The sequence below is a fragment of the Populus nigra genome, chromosome 1 (genome assembly GCF_951802175.1).
Source record: "Populus nigra chromosome 1, ddPopNigr1.1, whole genome shotgun sequence".
Lineage (NCBI taxonomy): Eukaryota > Viridiplantae > Streptophyta > Magnoliopsida > Malpighiales > Salicaceae > Populus > Populus nigra.
Genome location: NC_084852.1, coordinates 40861591 through 40881968, shown reverse-complemented (window position 1 = coordinate 40881968; position 20378 = coordinate 40861591). Strand labels below are relative to the sequence as shown.

At 34.2% G+C, this 20378-nt stretch overlaps 3 protein-coding genes across 3 annotated transcripts; 1 reads left to right on the top strand and 2 right to left on the bottom strand.

Moving 5' to 3' along the window:
* Positions 1 to 3009: 3009 nt before the first annotated feature.
* Positions 3010 to 4740, top strand: LOC133689800 (transcription factor TCP9-like). The gene has a single exon (XM_062109853.1). The coding sequence runs from the start codon at positions 3293 to 3295 to the stop codon at positions 4484 to 4486; it is 1194 nt and encodes a 397-aa protein (XP_061965837.1). The 5' UTR covers positions 3010 to 3292; the 3' UTR covers positions 4487 to 4740.
* A 6023-nt stretch (positions 4741 to 10763) lies between these two features.
* LOC133677161 (bifunctional dTDP-4-dehydrorhamnose 3,5-epimerase/dTDP-4-dehydrorhamnose reductase-like) lies at positions 10764 to 12551 on the bottom strand. Its single transcript, XM_062099020.1, has 2 exons — positions 11985 to 12551; positions 10764 to 11499 (listed from the first exon to the last, which is right to left on the bottom strand). Exons 1-2 carry the CDS (start codon positions 12438 to 12440, stop codon positions 11047 to 11049), a joined length of 909 nt encoding a protein of 302 aa, XP_061955004.1. The 5' UTR covers positions 12441 to 12551; the 3' UTR covers positions 10764 to 11046.
* Positions 12552 to 13241: 690 nt separating this feature from the next.
* Positions 13242 to 19469, bottom strand: LOC133677153 (phospholipase D beta 1-like). The gene is made up of 10 exons (XM_062099010.1): positions 17925 to 19469; positions 17178 to 17294; positions 16745 to 16939; positions 16284 to 16535; positions 16107 to 16175; positions 15837 to 15984; positions 14884 to 15032; positions 14407 to 14577; positions 14115 to 14312; positions 13242 to 13852 (listed from the first exon to the last, which is right to left on the bottom strand). Exons 1-10 carry the CDS (start codon positions 18882 to 18884, stop codon positions 13559 to 13561), a joined length of 2553 nt encoding a protein of 850 aa, XP_061954994.1. The 5' UTR covers positions 18885 to 19469; the 3' UTR covers positions 13242 to 13558.
* Between the last annotated feature and the right edge of the window lie 909 nt (positions 19470 to 20378).

The window sequence follows — 20378 nt, the reverse complement described above, 5'->3', positions numbered from 1 at the left end:
GTTCCATAGGATTATCACGGTCTCATACCCCGGATCACAGGTTTCACGGGTTAACCATTGTTGATCTGAGTTGAACTAATATGTTGTTGTCTTAATATTTTAAAAATGTCTCGTCCAATGTATGTCTTTACAATTTTTTTTCAAGGTTAGAAAAAAATGATATGACCCATAACTTAGCGCGAGCAAAAAATCTAGTCAACAAAATCTAAAAAGCATGGGGTTTTCACCATAGCCATCCACAGCGAAAACCTCATTTTGCCCTTCCAAAACATAGCTAAACAACTTGCTATTGGGGTAGTTTTGTAATTTCATGAGGGTCTATTGATTATTACCACATTTAAAAGGGGCAATTAAATATTTTCACATTTTAAATGCACAGTAAAATAATATTCTACCCATAAATCCAAAAAGTTTTAAAGTTGATGCACAATGATGTTTTTGCATTTTTAATTTTTTAAGACAATAAAATGACTTAAATGCCCTTGAAAGTATAATTTTCTTTAGCTTACATCTAAGGACATTTTTGTATTTTCATATAGTTTTTTTTTAGGTTGGTTAGGGGGCAATTTTTTAACTTAACAAATATAAATGTTATTAAAAAAAATAGCCGGTGTATTCAATGCACACGCCAACGCGTGGGTAGCTCCCGCCCCCTTTAAGCGACGCGTGCAGAGCCATTCGGTGACCAAACGCCACACTACACAACAATATTTGAATCGTCTTAATGTCCCTTCTGTTATGAAGCGGTGCGTTTGATTTGGTGTCGGTGACTTTTTCTTTTCTTTTCTCTCTCCTCAATAATTTCCACATCTGCCCCTTTAGAATTTCAAAGAAGTTCTTCAATTTGTTATTCCTTAAGATTTGGTCCTTATTTTTTTATTACTATTTATTTTATTTGGAATAATTTATAAAACCATAATTCTTTTTCAATTTCATCCCTCTTTAATTTTCTCATCTTTTAAATTTGATCCTCAATCTTTTTATTGTTATTTGTTTGATTTGAGATAATTTTTTAAATTGATTTTTTTTACAAATTCATTCTCAGGTTTTTTTCCTATCAAATTTGATCTTCATTCTTTTGATTGTTATTTTTTTATATTGATAATTTTTTTTTAAATTGATTTTTTATTTCATTATTCAATATTAAATTGGTTTGAAATTGAGCTTCTTGATTAAGTCTAGGTATAGAATTTTACGAGTTGCAAGTTTTAAAGATTAACCCAGGTTTAGGAGGTTCACTTGGGTTGTTTTGTTTTGTTTTTTTTTTAAGCTTATGTTATTTTAGTTCTGAACTTTAAACTTTATTCAATTGAAGACTAGACTATGTTATTTTTATTTATTTGCTATTTATAGGATTTTTTTACTAATTTTAAAAATGACTCAGGTTATCTTAGTTCTTTTTATTTGTTGTTATTTGTAGAATTTACTTTGATAATTTTTTTAATTTGAGATTATTTTTCTGATTCTATCCTTCAAAATTAGATTAATTTTAATTTTTTTTCTAGTTTTGCCATTCAACTTTAAGTTTTTTTATAGTTGAGTTTCATAATTTCATTCAATTCACTTTTGTTAACAACAATTTTTTTTAACTTTTTATGACACGGCTATTCATTTTATTAAATAAGAAAATTATTCTAAGAAATAGAATTATTAAACATATGTGAGTGCACTTGTGAGATCATATATTGAATTAATTAGATGCCTGTAAAAGCATTTTAATTTATGATTGAGAGGTTTTTTTTTATAACAAGAAACACATTGAAAAAACTCGTATATTTATTTTTTTATTAAAAAAATTATATAATCTAAAGCAAAGATCTACAGCAAAGCACACGTTAAATAATTAGTTACATGCTAAAAAAATAGGGATTAAATTTGACATAAAAATAAATCAAAATTAAATGATAATTGATGAAATTAGAAATAATTTCAATTATAAAAATAATTAAAAAATTAAAAGAATAAGAATCAAATTTTATATAAAAATTAAATAAAACGGATGAAATTGAAGAAAAAAATTAATTTAAAAAAGATAAATAAAAAATAAATAGTGATTAAAAAAATAAGAATTAAATTGGATATAAAATTAAATAAAAAGATAATTTTTGTATTTTAAAAAGAAAAAAAAAAACTATTAGAGCCACACTTCCAACCTGTCACCGACACACCCCGGGCTACCAATTATTTTAGTTTTACTTTGAAGAGTATTTTAATCTACCCCTTTCAATATTGTGTGCCGACAATATTACCCCAAACCAAGTTATTTAGTTTTGTTCATGGAAGGTAAGTGCGAAATTCCAGAGTGAGTGAAAATGTGAGGCGATCCACGATACCGGGTTTAGTTTAGTTTAGGTTTTTTTTTTTTTTAATTTAATTTAATGATAAAAGAACAAGGGGTGCTTCATAACCATTGAAAACAATGAACAGTTGTATAAACTCCTTGAAAGATTACTATTTTGATAGATTGCTACTATTTTGATAGATTGCTAAAATTCAGAGGATACAGAAAGGAGGCTCAAAGCGGAAGGAAAGCAAACCATGACTGCAGAAGTCCCAGCTCCCAAGCAGCAAGATCTGCAAATGCTATTATTAATCATAGAAAATTGTAACAGTACAGAGCTTTTCCTCTCCTCTCCTCTCCTCTCCTCTCTGATGATGATGATGATGATGATGATGATGATGGATGGACCACCACAGCACAGCAGCAAGGTGTCGTCAACCGATGAAAATCCATTTAATTAAGCCACAAAAGACTCGAAACTTTTCCAGAGTTTTCTGTCACCACTCTATGAACCAATTGGTCGAGAGTTGAGACTTGAGAGTCGAGGCTCGAGACCACCACGCCCCCCCTCCCTCCCTTGTGGTCCACTTCAATTGGGACCCACATTGCACACACAAAACGGTCCCCAACAAGACTATGGCACGTGTCACTCCCTCGTTCTTCACAAAGCTTTCATGATCCTATCCTAACCGCTTGATAGTCTCTCCATCCCCACCACCAAAATCTTTTGCCATTTTTTCCATGAAGCTATAAACAACAAGATCGTGATAATAAGAGCCGCAAAAGGAAATACAATTCTAGGGTTTGATCCCTTCCCCTTTTGTAACCCCCAACTTTTCCACAAGTAAATCTCTCTCTGTTTGTCGACTGATATTTATATATAGTTCCTCCTTCAACCTCTTCTCCAAAACCCCATCTTTTCCGTTCATTTTCCCTAGAAACAAACAAACAAACACTCTAAATTATCATCTGGGTTTCTACTTCTTTTTTCCCCTACTGGACCCTCAAAAAATGGCATCATTTCAAGAGCATGGAATGGACCCAGATGATGAAGGTGGCACTTCTGATCTTAGCACGAGCGCTGGTGACCCAGAAGACAATAAAAACAGCAGTAGCATCAGCAGTAATGGGTGCTTAAAGATATCAACAATTGATGAAACAGAAGCGTTTCAAGTCATGCCGTTAAAGGAGGAGCCATTTGACTCCGACCCGTCTTCTGACCCTGACCAAAGAACCAACCCAATGGGTGTAGTACCGCTAGCTATGCAGATGCAGACGCCAATGCCAATTTCAATGCCTCTGCCGGTCACTACAACAACGACAACCAGACGCGCATCCACCAAAGACCGCCACACAAAAGTGGAGGGCCGTGGGCGTAGGATCCGAATACCCGCTACTTGTGCTGCCCGGATCTTCCAATTAACCCGAGAATTAGGCCATAAATCAGACGGTGAAACCGTTAGATGGCTGCTTGAACATGCTGAAGAAGCTATTATTGAAGCAACCGGCACCGGCACGGTCCCTGCTATCGCGGTCTCCGTTGGTGGGACTCTCAAAATCCCTACAACAACCTCAAACAATAATAATTCATCAACTGAAACGCCGAAGAAACGGAAGCGCCCTTCGAATTCTGAGTTCTGCGATATTAGTGAAGCAGCACCCGTTTCGACTTCTCAGACATCTGGTTTAGCCCCAGTAAAGCCCTCAGCACCACTTGCTGCGGCCGCGACACCACAAGGAATGGTACCTGTTTTTGCTGTGGGAAATACTGGCATGATGGTGCCAGCGAATGCTTTTTGGATGATTCCACAAGCTGCGGCTACGGTTGCTCCTGCTAATCAACAAATATGGGCCTTATCGCCTTCGCTAACCCCTGTCTTTAACGTTGCAGCCGCGAGGCCCATATCATCATTTGTGGCATCAACAAACAGTGGGAATGAAACAGGAGTAAATATAGCAGCAGCAGCAGCAAGTGTGGTAAATATACCTAGCGAGGTTGAATTTAGGTCACCTTCACCGGTGGTTGCTAGCACATCGGTTGGGGCTAAAGTGGCGAAGAAATCAACCATGGCGCCGAGTGTGAGTTCTAATAGTGGTAGTGGCAAGGGAGGGAAGGCTCAAATGTTAAGGGATTTTTCTTTAGAAATATATGATAAGCAAGAGTTGCAGTTAATGGGGCGTCCTGGGAATAATCAATCACGCTGATCAAAATCGTAGGAATTTAGTGTTCATGTAAGCGCTAACAGATGGAATTTAACTACCAAGTTGTCACTTGCAAATAATTTCCAGTTCAAGGGTTTCGTTTATTTGCAATTTGTGTTTTTTATTTTCTTTAGAATTTGTTGCTTTTGTACTTTATTTATATATACAGAAGCCATGAACAGTAGTGTGGTTCTTGACTTGTCAATCTTCGCAATATGTCGAGCGATTATCAGAAATAACACTTGGCATTTGAGAAACGTGTACTCCAGAAACAAACAAACTGGCATTCTATTTCTAGCTCACGCTCCAGTACAGATGCACGAAGATGAATGTGCCTCGTGCTTGATTGACCTGGCGTTGTCGTGGCATTTCTTTTTTGGTTTCATTGCTAAATATTTTAATCGCGGTTGTTTTTATATTTTAAAATTATTTTTTTAAAATATTAATTTTTTTTATTTTTTTAAATATTTGCTAATATAAAAAATAATAAAAATATTATTTTAATATATTTTTAAGCAAAAAAACATTTTAAAAATTAACTATTAACACAATACCAAATAACACTTTAAAAATTAACTCTTCTCTTTGTGCTAAGGATTATTTTTTCATGAAAAAAAATTAAAATGCAAGTTTTTTTTGACATGTTTTTATATATATAAATTAAAAAGTTTATGCACGAATTTAATTAAATAAATCAAGAATAATTTGTGTTAATGATAAATAAAAAAATATTATTAACGGTAACTAAATACATATCAATAAGAGCCAAGATACGAATGCATATCAAGATATTTGATTTCGTAACATAGTTTATTTACCCGATAGTGTTCAATGACTCTGTTTATTAAAATTATTTTTTTATTTAATAAAATTATAGTAGAAATAAATACACATACAAAACTGATTGAATAAAATCAAAGTGAAAAAATATATATCACAAGCTTGCACTTAACAGAAATACTATCCAAAAATAAATATTATTTATTGATAAAGATGAATTAGAATAATCTCATAAGAAATTAAATACATACAAAATAATTAAAAAAAATCACTACTTTAAAAAATTAAATACAAAAAATAGAAAATCAGATAGAAAGTGTACTAATTTAAATATAAATTTAAAAAAATCTTCAAAAAAATACACATAAAAAGCATGATTTAGAAGGTAAAATTACAAAAAAAAAAAAGCTAGATGTTGCTAGGCATGGTCTAATTAGAGAAGGGCTCGCAAATGGGCCTGTAAGGGTAGGTTAACATTATGCTCTATTTTTTTAAATGTAATTGGGGTGTACATGTATTTTTAAAAAAACAAATCTAGATTAGGCATCATTTGATATTTCCTAGATTTGGTATTCCCCCCAAGTCTAGGTTTTCAAATGCAAGGGTAGGCTCACATGTCATGGTCAAGATTCAAAATGCAATAAGATTTGTTAGATCTTTTTTTTCTAGATAACTTGTTTTTAACAAATGTATGGAGATGTTGAAAATTTGGAGTAGTAAATAATCAGTTTGCTTGGATGTTGTAATTAGATGGAACTCTAACTATATGATGTTAGATGCGACTGAGAAATTTGATGTGGTTTTTATGAAGTTAAAAGAAACCGATCCTAGATAGTTGAGTTACTTTAATGTTGATCCAAATGAGAGAGAAAAAAAAAATCTTAGGTCCTGCTGTTTTAGAAGATTGGAAAAAAGCTAGATCTTTTGTGAAGTTATTAAAACTATTTTATATGGTTGCATTGAAATTTTCTGACTCTTTCTATGTGACATCTAATTCTTTCTTTCATGAATTAATTTTCATACACACAAATATATCTCAACTTTGTAGAAGTAAAGATATTTATATAAATAAAATGGTAAAAAATATGATGACAAAGTATAAAAACTATCAAGGAGATTAAGATACATAAAATTTTATGTTGTATATGGCTATTGTGTTAGATCCATGTTTCAAATTAAAGTAAATAATATTTTGTTTTCGAAGATTGTATGATATTAAAGAGGATGTAAATTTCACAGAAAGTTAGAGATACTTTGCTAAGATTGTTTATATGAATATAGATGAGGATGTTAAGGTTGTCCATAGTGTTGGCAATGATTTAAGTGAAGATGTTAATGTTGATTCGATGGTGGTAGATGATATGTCAGATGGCTTGGCTTCTCAATTCGAAAAATATTTAGAGGAAGAAGATGATGTAGAAAGAAAGAAAATAAGGTTAAGAGGTATTTGGGTGATAATTGTGAGGATCCTAATAATTATAAATTAGATATTTTTGTGTTGGTGGAGATGAAATATCATGCTAAATATTTTATTTATAGTGCATTGCAATTAAAATAAAAAAAAATTGAAAAAAAAAGACTATAAACAGAGATCAGGGAATGAGTCTATAAGATATGTACAAATCAGATAAACTGATGTAGATTTTGATTATTAAAGAAGTGGCTAAAAAGTTGGGTATTAAGTTTTTTTAACCTAAAAACTTATTTTCACTAGAAAACACTTAATAAACACTCTAAAAATCTCAATAAATTTGTTTTTAACCTCAAAAAACCCTTCAATTGGTCCAAAGATACAAATTAAACTGAATAAAATAAAACTTACTTTAAACCCAATCAATTTTTTTTTTAACATAAAAGTTCAAAAACACCTTAATCATACTTGTCTTGTTAATTGAAATTTATTGATATAAAGATTGAGTTTTTTTATTGTCGAAACATGGCTAGCAAACCACTTTCTCTCACATATTTCTCAATAACCTTCTCTATTATCTCCTGAAAATCAGGTATTGAAACGTGAAAAAAATAAAATTTTAGATCTAAACATAAAAAAGAGACCAAGGATGTATAAATGATGACTATTGTGATGAAAATGATTTTTTTCTTATAAGAACAAAAAAGACCAATAATTATTTTTTGGATTTTGTTTTGGTCATTCTTTTAATTATTCTTCATTCTATAAATTGAAATCTTATTTTATTAAATTAGTACCTAGTCAAATTATGAAATCTTCCCAAACACATTTAATTCTCAAAAATATTAAAAAAAAATAAAACTTAAACAGATAAAATTTCACCAACACAATATAAAAAGATAAAATTAAAAAAAAATTCGTTGATCAAAATAAAAATTAAAAAGAAAACGGCATTGTTAATCTACAATGGCTGAACAGTAAAAGTCCCAAATTTATTTAGGTTTTCAGGTAATTATTCTAAGGCTTTTGAAATTTTAAATTAAGTGAACTATACGTAAATAAGTTCAAAACTTTATCACAACAATATTGATGCAGGAAGCTTCCCTACCTACTTAGTTAATCAAGTATATTAAAATTTCTTTAACAGAAAAAATCTATTAACTATCTTTACACTTATCCGTAGGGATGATAATATAATCCGATTTGATGGATATTGAACCAACCTAATTTGAATGGGTAAGATTTTTTTAAAAGACATGATATAAATATTGTTAAATCCGACCTGAAACTCGTCCGAACCTAACTTAAAATATATTTGTAGAATATTTATATTTTTTAATATAATATGTGATATACATACTTAATATTGATATAAAAATAATATTTATCATTTTTTTTATTAACACACACAAATATATATATATATATATATATATATATATATATATTAATTTATTTTTTATTGATTAATAAATGATAGTAGATAATGAATAGTAGATAATGAATACCTGAAACCTAATAAATAATTTATAAATATATAAATTTTTTACCTAATAGATAGGATATAAATATAAAAAAAATCCTATACATAGCTACCCATTATCTTCCCTACTTATATGTTGATTTTGGTCGATGACAGTTCGGTCCAAATTATTTACAGAGCCATTTGAAAAAGAAAAAAAAAAAAAAGGAAGGAAAGAAAGACTTGTTTCCATAAAACCAGAAAGAACTTTGCAACACTTCCAGCAGAATATATCGTTTCAGCGTTGCAAATGTTGACATAAGAGTATAGGTATATTTCCTGTTCCCGTTTATATGCTTCTGTGCTCCTTCGAGGGCCCGACATGGCTTTGATCTTAAATAACCTGATCAAACGTCGAAAAGTTTTCTAAATGCAGTACTGAATCAGAAAGAAAAAGGTCTGGTATATAGTTATGGAAAGAGTGTCAATGGATTTGCAGCTGAAGAACTCGAAAAATTATCAGGTGACTTTTACTCAAACAAATGGTACTAGGATTCAAGTTTTTATTAGCTTTGTTCAGTGCTGAAGAACTCGAAATGGAAGATGTTGTTTCAGTCATTCCAAATCACATTCTAACGCTTCAAACTACACGATCATGTGCTAATTACTTTTGATGTTGTTATTCAAGGCAAACTTGGAGCACCCCTGGAAGGACATGTTGTTATTGGTCTTCTGACACAGGTTTACGTTTTACTATTATTTGTTTCACTTTGGCTAAAACTCAAGCTCATGTGCTAATCACAAGCTTTTGATGATTTCACAATGTAGCAATCTTGTCAGAAGCTGAGAGCTTCAATAATGAAGGAATGAGTGCTCCATCTGCTAAATGGAAAGGAAATTAAGGACCCTGGTCACCTGCAACAAGCATTATCTTGATTGCATTCCCCACTGCTTCACCTTTAACTCTGTAACTAATGGAACCTTTGAAATTGCAGCGAGCTTCCCATCCCCTATAGACTCCGAGGGACATGGAACCCATACTTATTCAACAGTAGCAGGCCGTGAGGTGCAAAGAGCGAGCTACTTTGGTCCCAACTAAAGGAGTTGCAAGAATTGGAGTTCCCAGTGCAAGAATGGCGACGTACTAAGTTTGCTGGAGGTTTGGATGTTCAAGTGCAGATATCCTCGCAACATGATGATGCCATAGCAGATGGTGCTAATATTATATCTGTGTCCCTTGGTTCTGACTGGCTATTACCATATATGGAAGATCCTATCACAATTGGATCTTTCCATGCCATGAAAAATGGTATACTGACCTCAAATTCTGCTGGCAATTCTGTACCCTATCCATATTCACTCTCCAACCATGCACCATGGACATTGACGGTAGCTGTCAGCACCATTGATAGGAAATTTCTTGCACGAGTTGTTCTTGGCAACGGAGAAGTCTTAAATGTGAGCACATGAGTACTGCAGTTGTTATTAACCGTAGAATTCTCACTAATCTTATTACTGATACCAAATATATGGTTTATTGGACGTATAATGAAAGGACTCTCCATTAATAACTTCGACCTCGACGGGACCATATATCGATTAATTTGGGGAGGAGATGCTTGCATTCTTGAAGCTCTGAATTCGTATAAAGTGGAGCAGAAGACTGTTATCTGTGATGCCTTGGTGACTGGTTCTGGGGTTGTAATTGCTAATGGTGTTGGTGCCATGATGGCCGATTCATTTTACAGTAAAGATTTTGCTTTCAGTTTCCCCTTACTGGAAACAGTGATCAGGGATGAAGATAAGAGTCAAAAGTCTTAAACAACATCAGATCAACAGAGTAAGCAACCCTCCCTGGTTATGAGCACGGAATACCCCCTTCCTCAATGACAACACAGAAGACGGACAAATTCGGAGGCCCTTCCGTTTGTACAAGACCGGGTATCCTTGGACGCAACTCACACGCTAAAATCCATTGTGATGATTTTTCATGTTGACGTTTGTGTTACTTGCAGTTAGCTTTTCAAATTTGTACTGCCCCTGCTTGATTGAAATATAAGTATAACTGTATCCTTTGACTCCAATCTTTTGAATGCTTCTATTCTTAATTTTTATCAAGTATAATGTGTGGTTGACTCATGTCGGCTGCGATACCTCCACATTCCCCCACACGCCAGCCGGGTATGCTACGACATTTATGTTGCCGTGCATGTGCTTTGCGGTCCAATGGGTATGATTTAAAGTGTGTTTTTTTAAATATAGTAAAATAATATATTTTTTATTTTTAAAAAATTATTTTTAACATCATTATAATATCAAAAAATATATAATTTTTTTAATTATAAACAAAAAATTAAATTTTAATAAAATACGGTTTGAAAGGAGGTCTAAGATGCTCCATCAAGAAAAAAAGTTTGATGGTAGGCACTTTTCAGCCATTTTAACAATTCACATTGAGAAAACAAGACAACTAATCAAGATTCGTTGTAAAAATCAAATATTTTGTTGAAATGATAAACCACATATAAAGAGTTTCAAAAACTAGTATCAGAACATAATTAACTGAAGGCAAAGCAGCTTGTGCCATACACTACAAATTAACTTGCAAAAATACATTTATAACTTGATAAATCAATTCACCTCTAACCAATTTATTCATCATCAAGTTGCAAATACAAGATAGAGATACAAATGGTGGAATATGCATGTCATTTAAGAAGAACCTCTAAGGTGGAAAGATCAAATCAGCCCACATGAGCAATCTTTAATATATGGAAACAAGGAAAACACCAAAAATATCCGAACCTAAGAAACTCAAGCACCTGTGACATTTTCATTCGGCTTGAACACATAGATAACGAAGAACTTCTTAATGGACAACAGTTCATCCATGACTTCCCTTTGGTGGCATCAAGCAGCAGCTGTCTTCTGATTTGGCTTGAAGACATACTTGATAAGGGACTCTTTTATTGGCAAGAGCTCAGGGAATTCCTGCTTCAATTTGGCAGTATCAAGCTCATTGTTGCTCCTTGGGGCAACTATTACCTTTGCTTGCTCCTCAAGAGTGAAGTTTTTCCATGTGAAATCGGGGTCAATGTAATCCCGATACATTTCTAAAATCTCATTGTGACTAACCACTCCAGGATTTGTAAAGTTATAGATCCCAGTAAGGTTTCTCTTTGCCATCTCGATGGAGATGGGAAGGAGTTCATCCAAGATTGTCATCGAGTTTGGAATGTTCACTACCTTTTCATATCGAGTGATCTTTGTGATGAAATTGCGAGGGTTGGCTAAATCAGATGAAATGGGCATTCTGACACGCAATGTGCAAACATTTTCATAATTCCTGAGCAAATCCTCTACCTTTCAAATCTCAGAAAAGAAGAATAAATCAGAATCTATTAAATCTATAACACATTGCAGACATTAACATCGTTGTCTATGTTCCATCTAATCAAGAATGCAAAAACTGGAAAATAAAAAAGCGAAAGAGATGCACGAAAGAATTCCTTAGCTCCAAATAAAAATTGAAAAAGAAGAAGAAAACGATTAAGTTTATTTTGCATTTTATTCCGATTAATGACATCTCTAACAACAACCAAATATTGCATATAATTAACACTACTCTACTGGATCCAACACTACGCATTACATGCACAACTGCGATTCACCCTACTCCACTAAGCAAGTATATATTTAATTAGATCCATAAAGCAAAATGCATAGAACCAACACATTGTCTTACAAATGCCACCAATTAAATACATCTTATTAAAAAAAAGAGAGAGAGAAAAAGACCATCATATTGTACAACAAAACATAACTTTAAAGATATAGTACTACCATACCATGGCCTTAGTCTTGGAATAGAAAGAACCGATAAAGTTCGGAGTATCCTCCTCCTTGAACCCAATACCCGACCCGAGAGGATGGCTCGAATCATACTCAAAGATACAGCCCGTAGCATAATTAATCAAGACCAAACCTTTCTCCCTGCAAAGGTCAGCCAACGTCAGTGTGCCGACCACATTGGTTCGTATGGTCTCGACTTTATGGGATTCGCACCAGTCGACGTTAGGCCTGCCAGTAACGCCGGCAGCGTTGAAAACGTGAGTGGGATTAACGGCAACCAGGTCGGCTTCGAGGGAGGGTCGGTTTTCAAGGCGACCGGAACCATAGGTGAAGTCGATGCCTTGGGATTGGCAAAGCTTGCCTAAGAGTCCACCGATCCAGCCAGTACGTCCGTAGATGAGGAATTTGAGCAGTTTTGGTGATGCGGTGCCGTTTGAAGATTCGAATCCCATGTTTTTTGAGAGAGGAGAGGAAGGGATGGATGAAGCGTGAATGATTTTGGATCTGGGGATGATACTACACAAATGTGTGTGTATTTGTGTACGTGAGAAAGAGTGCGTGTGGGTATATAGTATGTTTACTGTTCAAGAGTGTGTGAGAAATTGTGTTTTTTAGAAATATATTTAAACAGTATATTTGTTTATTTTTTAAAATTTATTTTTGATTTTTGTTTAGAAATATACTAAAATAACATATTTATTTATTAAAATTTAATTTTTGATATTAGTATTAAAATATATTAAAAAAATTAAATTTTAATCAAATAGCATTTTTAACTCAATGAAAAACATGCAAGTAGAAAGAAACAGATATGTTTGCTGGTGATTGTCCGGTAAGGAATGAGATTTGTTAATTTTTTTAGTTTAAATCTTGAAATCAACATATATAATAATTTATTTTTTCTAAACACACATTCTTATATAAAAAATGTAATTTTAGAATTGTGAAGAAAATAATTTAATATAGATTGATTCATTCATATATTTGAATATATCTTTAAATGTAAAATTAAGTTTTATAAAAAATTATAAACATAAATTTTTAAAATATTTTTTAATTGATCAGATTCTAAATTTGTTTTGAAAAAAAAAAATAATAAAAACCAATTTAGTTATGATTGTTATTTGTTTGTTCCGGAGTTTAAAAGTGAGCAATAATTGTTAAGTTAAACTTATAATAAAAATATTGTGGATGATCAAAATGAAAAACAAGAGCACAAGTAATTTCTCTATCGAGGTGGATATGAAAAACAGTGAACCAACGAACTCGATCATCAATTACTATATAAAGAAGTCGAGGTGTCGAGAAGGACGGAGCAAATTCCAAAAGAAGTTCTAACTCGATATTTGCCGATATACATTTAGTTCAGAAGAAGCAGTGGAGGAGGCAGGCCTCAAGCTCGGATCTTGCTGTTACTATTTTACAAATTGAAGGGGGGAAGAAACTAGCCAGACACTGGCCTAAAATGAAAACAAAAAAAGTGGTGCTATTCCATCAGACTCCATGCAAAAGAATCTTGATTGAGAAAATAAGCAAAACAACTATGGCTTGGTAACGCTTAAGTGAGAGCTCAAATAGTGAGATTTTCTTGAATGGCTATGAAAGACCCTAGAATGTTACCATCAACGTCTGGGAATTTTTCACTGCCATGGAGAGCCTTGACCTTGCCTGTTCTGTCAACTTCAACTGGATACTTCAGAAGGTGACCCTTCATTTCTGTTACCTCATCAGCTACATACTGTCTCCAGTTCTGTTCACCAAGGGACCTTACACGTCTCATACATTCAATAGTCTCTGGTTGCTCAAAACACTCCTCAACCCCTCCTATGTGCTCTGCCCATAGTGACATTCTATATCCATAGACCTGCACTCGACAGAAAATAACCAAAAAAATCGCACTTATTGGAATGATAAGACTTCAGGAACACGAGAAAAGTTGAAATCAAATTTGTATTGGTCTTGCAGGCTTCTGTTTATAGAAGAAACATAAATCTCAAAACTTTCCGAATGAAAATAAATTGAAAAATGTTGTCAGATCAGTATATTGATGTTAATATACGTTTGGACTTAAGTACTGGTCCTGAAGTTTGATGAATGCAAAAAATCTGTCCAATCAGTTAGTTTACCTGCCCATGTGAACGAGAGTTTTTCCTTGCCAAGGTATGGTTGGGTTGATATGCTCCCATTGCTATCTCAGTATCTCTGGTGCCCTCCATGGACCGTTGATTGATGTTCGCAGATCCCAATATTACATATTCATCATCCACTATAATTCCTTTAGAATGAATGTAAATCATAAAGCGTCTGCTCTTCTCACTCCGTGCCTGTTTCACCGATTGAATGTTATTTCGAGAACATGATGTTTCCCAAAGAGAAAGCTCATCAAAATAGTCAACATCTAGTTACGAAAAGACAAACCTGAGGAGTGTTTCCAGGAGTAGAGCTTTGCACACCATTCTCCCTATCTAATGCCTCACGATTGCCAAGGCAGAAGAAATTTAAATAGTCTTGTGGCTCATATGTATTTTCCAGTCCAACCTCCACCAAGGCCTTGTAAATTGTTTCATACATCATTTGCATTGTTTTATGCTGCAACAGATAACAGTAACACTAGTTAAAAATACACAGCAATTGTCATATTCACCTCATGGGTTACATCCAGGAGCAATTTTTTCTAAATAAATATCAAACAATTCCCTGAAGGATTTTCAAAAATGCATCATGTGGAGATGAGAACAAAAGTAGAATTGACCCGACAACGTAGTTATTTGTTCTATGAGAGATTTCAGGAGGAACTGGTGGTTGATTCAAATTCACATGCAAGCTCACGCTAATTTGGTAACTGATGACATGCTGTATTTAGTTCTTTCTTCTCAAATAGTAAATCATGCCTACCTGCCAAAAGAGAATCCTCTGTATAGGTGCGCTTGTAGGAACTCCCTCTGGCCACATTGGGATAAGAATATATGCAGAAAACCTCTCATGTGCTCTTATTTTGTCAGCAATTTTAAGGGCAATTTCCATGGGTATTAAGTTGTTTGCTCCTGCAGATGATAAACACGATTATAACTGTCTTTAGAGATGCAAGTTGGAAGAGAAGATGCTGGGAGAAGTAACAGAATTCTTGGGATGTAACAAACTGCCACTAATATGCAATCCAAAATTTTTACATTCCCACTTTTGGAACCAAAAGCTGGTTACAATTAGCAGAATCTGGTGTCCAAAATTAAATCTTACTTTGTCCATAACCATTAGAATTTTCTATAGATCATCAACTATGCTACAGTTATTTAGTTCATTCAATAACTACCTAACATGGACAATCCTACTTGGAGCCTTCGCTCTAGATTGTACTTTAGCACCATTGCTATGGACACATCTGTTCTATAAGAAAGAACATGGTATTATTAGGTGAGGCCCCAAGATATTTATTTATAATATCTCTCTCAAGTGAAAGCCCTTTGAGGGGCTCATGCTAGTGCTATTAATTTTATCAAATAGAATGAGAGTGGTGAGATTCGAATTCGTAACCGCTTAGTCAATAAAACTCTGATACCATGTCAAAGAAGCTTAAGCTATTAGGTCCATACATGATTAATATTATCATCTAAAAGCTTTGACAAGAACAATGAATTTTCAGCTATGAGTTTTGTGCTAATCATGTTTAATAAAGCATTAAACTAGCTAGAAATGGGAATCATCTAGAATATTGTTTCTTATCATCAAGAAAAGTCAAGAAATAAGATGCAAAGAAGGGCCAGAGCTCAAAAGTTAACCTTGATAAATGAACAAGAAAAATACAGAAATATCTCCCTTTTACCTCTATCTCAAAGTATAGAATTCCTTACCTAAGTCTTTGTGAGAATCCCAATTATATGATGAACCTAGAAAATACTGGTTCTCAATGTAGATGAAATGTTGGGCAGCACGGATTGCATTGACATATGCGGTGTGTATACTCATGTCTATAATTACATTCTTCCCACATGCCAAGTTCTGTTACAAAATAGAACATACCTGTTAGCAAACTACCTGCAATGAATTGTATGAAAAAATAATGCTCATGATTTGTTCATGAGAAGGAGAAAAGAAGGGGCTTCAAGTCAAAGTTTTCTCACCATGCTTGTTGCATCTCTCGGGTCATCTGGAAAGCCTTTCACAGAATTGGAATCAATAGAACGGAAAACCTTCAGTTAAAGGAGATTTGGTCAGAGGATAGACACATGGACACGCTCTCATATGTAGTAGATTAGGAATCCAAGATTGGAGACAAAGAAGTAATTGACATTGAGTACCTGAACATTCCAAGCCTCTGGATCATCCTCGGCAAGGGATGGAAGTTCTGCTATCCCCAATATTTCATCAATTCTTTCAAGCTTCAGTAATGCATCATCGAATGACGCCTTCAATTTTTGCATCCCATGGGGTTTTGATGCCTTCAACCAACGCTCTTCAAAATTGGCGAGGATGTCATAGGCTGCTGGACCATCAATTTGACAATGCAAATCATGCCATGGTTGTCTTGGACAACCGGCACCAATTGGCTCCTGATTAGCGACCCCCGAAACAAATTACATTGTTAGCATCTCTTTGTGACTGATTTATGAAGCATTTTGCATCTGACAACACAATGATATGCTAGATAAATCATTTACGTGTGCATATGCCTTGCTAGATAATTAAGAGATTCTCATCTCTGGAGCAACTTATATGATATATATCTGATAGCACCCAAGAACATCAACTGTGAGATTACCGTGAAATTAGGGTTACGAAAGTCATCTTTGTGCACTGTCTGCAATGTCCTAAAAAGAGGATGCTGTGGAGTATCATATCGACCCTTGCATAAATCAAGACCTCCAACGAATGCTGTGATCTTTCTTCTGAAGTGACCTGCATCAGTATCCACTATCACTGTTTTCTGGTGGTGTGTATAGATGGTTTCAGTTTCCTGATAAACAAAAAATAAATAACAAGAGGTTCAGACCATGTGGTATACATATCATGTACCAACGTAATCCACTTACATGCACATTCATAAATATAAATTGATCTTAGAATCTTCAGTGAAATCAATGCAGGTGAATGGCTATCAAAGCAAAGAAACGCCAGATGCTTATTATAATGCTCTCACACAAGTAGTAGCATTTGAACCATAGAGAAGTAGATAGTGACTATTTATATCCAACCTGCTTTTTGATAAAGCTGTGTCCCTTTCCAGCAGATCGAGGGCAGAGTAGCACTTGCACTGACGAGTGCTTGAAAAAACGGCGAGTCTCCTCATCACTGGTTTGCATGACCCCTTCCTACACACCACAAAACTTGATCAATGACTAATACAAGAGGAAACAGTCAACCATTTTTAAGCATGATGAGAGAAATTTGTGAGTATGCAATTGATGCTGGAATGACAGTGGATGAGCGAACTACAAAACGTTTTTGAATCCCAAGAAAAAATTACTGATAGAAAATATTATGCAATTGGACACTTAGGTGATTCTCTGAAAACATCATATCCAGCAGCTATAGACTTCACACATTTTAAGGTAAAGTGAGCAATAAAATTCACTAAAAGCCGTAAGTTTTCTACTTTGAGTGTTGCCATATTTAACTGCCTATTTACTGTGGAAGCACCAAGAAGCTTTCTTATAGCAATAAACTATATACTATTCCCTGCTTTGGCGTGGAAGGGCATAGATCAAACCAGCAAAAGCATTGTCGTAGCCTCTCCAACAGTGAGCCATTCCTTGAAACTTTTAAACATGAAAGACCTTACAGCGAAGAATAACCATTATCAAACTTACCAGAACTGGTATCCACAAAGATTTAATTGATATGGAAATTAGAGGTATCCAGAAAAATGAAATTAATATGGAAATTTGGTCTGAACAATGACAAAAGCAGCAGCATACATGAAATTGAGTTGATTTTCTTACCGTTTTGAATCCCAAAACACTCCTGGAGGTCGGATCATCCCATACGAGAAGCAGCACTCTAACTCCTTCTTGAGACTTGGTCTTGAGAAGATCTCCTAATGTGCAATCTCTGCCGTCATTACCACCCCGTACCAATTTAACCTTATAGTTGACAGACCATCCGGTAATGTAAATCAATCGCCGAGCCTGGCTGATAGCATTAAAGATGTCATCCCAGCAACTTCTATGCTCAAACTGAACATGATCATCAAGCTTCAAATCAGGAAGGCAACCATCATGAACATGAGCGTCTTGATAGAGAGTAACTTTACCTCCTCTCCTAATAGGAAAATATGTGCCAGGAACCCCATTATAATCAGGACCTGAACGCACTCCCTGCTGATAAATTGCCATTTTCTCCACTGGAGTAAACTGGATTGATAAACTCAAAGCAGCTCCAGCCTTACAAGGCTTCCCATTAGAACCAAGGACCGGGAAAATTCCCTCAACTTTCATGCCTGAGATTAACTGCTCTACTGGGATCCCAACAGCACCCATAATTTGTGAGCCAACGATATCATCATCTTTGACAGAAAAATGAACCTCTGCAGCATGATGCGCAACAGGAACATCAAAATGCTGCATCCACACCGGGTTCTCATTATTCTTGATCACAAAAGTCCTCCCAATTACAGCACCAGATACCGAAATAGTGACATAAGGATCACTGGTGATCTTACTACCTACACGCCCTTCAATCTTACTGCCGAACTTCACAGGGAATTTCGAAAACATATCCCCTAAAGTCTTATGAAAAACATCTAAGTTAGGAAGGTTTTTAGCCTCCTTAACCCGTATTTCTAAGTTGCCATGCAGGGGCAAGACTTTCAAAGACCCTTTATTGGTGGGAAATGGCACTGCTTGTTGACCCTGATTATGGTGTGAGCCCCCGAAGGAGAATGTATGATCAATTTGAGCCATAATAAAGGACTTGGTATTCTCTTTAGCTGAAAACAGTTGAATTATATGGACCAGAAGGCAATTCCTGACTGTGTATTGAATGAACAGAAAGAAAGAATCTTGGAATGAATTAGATTGGACAAATACCAAGTTGTTGCTAGTCTCTAGAGGACAAACTATCACTAACAATGAATCTGTGCACCTCTAGATGGGCAAGAAATTACTGGAAAAGGAAATGAGGGCCAAAGGGCTTTGAGAGGAAACAGAGGAAGAAGGAGAATTCAGCTGAGAGAGGGGGTTTAAAGAGAGCATTATAAAGAAGAAAGAAGATGAGAGTTGAACGAGTAAAAGAAGGTGGGATGGCAACTTGTGGAACATGAAAATGGGAACACAGAATATAGAAATTGAGAAGGTTAGTAGAAGGTTGTATTTAATCCACAGATTTCTTGTATTTGTGACAATAAAAACCACTTCAGAAAAATCAAACTGGATATGAATACTATTATGTAAGAACGTTGAGACGATGTCGTTGACTCTCGGCCCTGAATGGTTGAGCTGCTTGGAAATGTCCTTGCTATCAGTTTATTTTGATTCTAACTAGTTAGGTTGAAACTTGAAAGGCTCTTTTGGCTTCGGCAGTTATACGTTAACAACATGCTATCAACGAACAATTGTTGACAACCGTTGCGGTGGCATTCAAATTCTACAAGAGCGCGTGCTTGGGGGGCCTGGGTATTTTCTTTTTCTCTCAACAAAATGAATTGAGAAACAAGATGACTGCAAATTAGCCGCCACTCCTTGAAATCTGACTAGTTTTTCCCCATACTTTCTTTGCTCTGACTAATTCATCTTCCATCAATTTATTTATTATGAAATTAAAGTTATAGAAATTTCCTATCTCAAGCAAATTTATTATATTTGTTGATATACATTACATTAAAATGGCATGGTTGATTAGGCTTTTCAAAGAAACATCTTAACCCAAAAGTTTAAGTTGTTAGATGAGGTCTCAAGATATAATTTATATTATTTTCTAACATACCCCCTCAAGTGAAAACTCTTTGGATTTGAAACTTGCACAAATTTATATTACTTATGCTTAATTTTTATTTAAATAAATAGGGATGGTGAGATCCGAACTCGAGACCGCTTGGTTATCAAGGCTCTGATACTATATCAAAGAACCATTTCAACCCGAAAACTTAAATTATTAGATAAAATTTAAGGATATGATTTATATTATTATGTAACAAAGTTATACTATAAACTTGGAAAAACTTCACTAGATGTAGCTTTCTTCACGGATAGTAGGAGGCTAGATGATGGATGTTAATTGTAAAATATTTTTTAAATGTTTTTTTAGATGAATACAATACAAGAAAGTAGGGAGGTTTATATATATATATATATATATATATATATATATATATATATATATATATATATATATATATTGTATTGTTGATATGAAAAAAAAAAAATCTTTTCACTCCTTACATTGGAAAAAAAAACGAG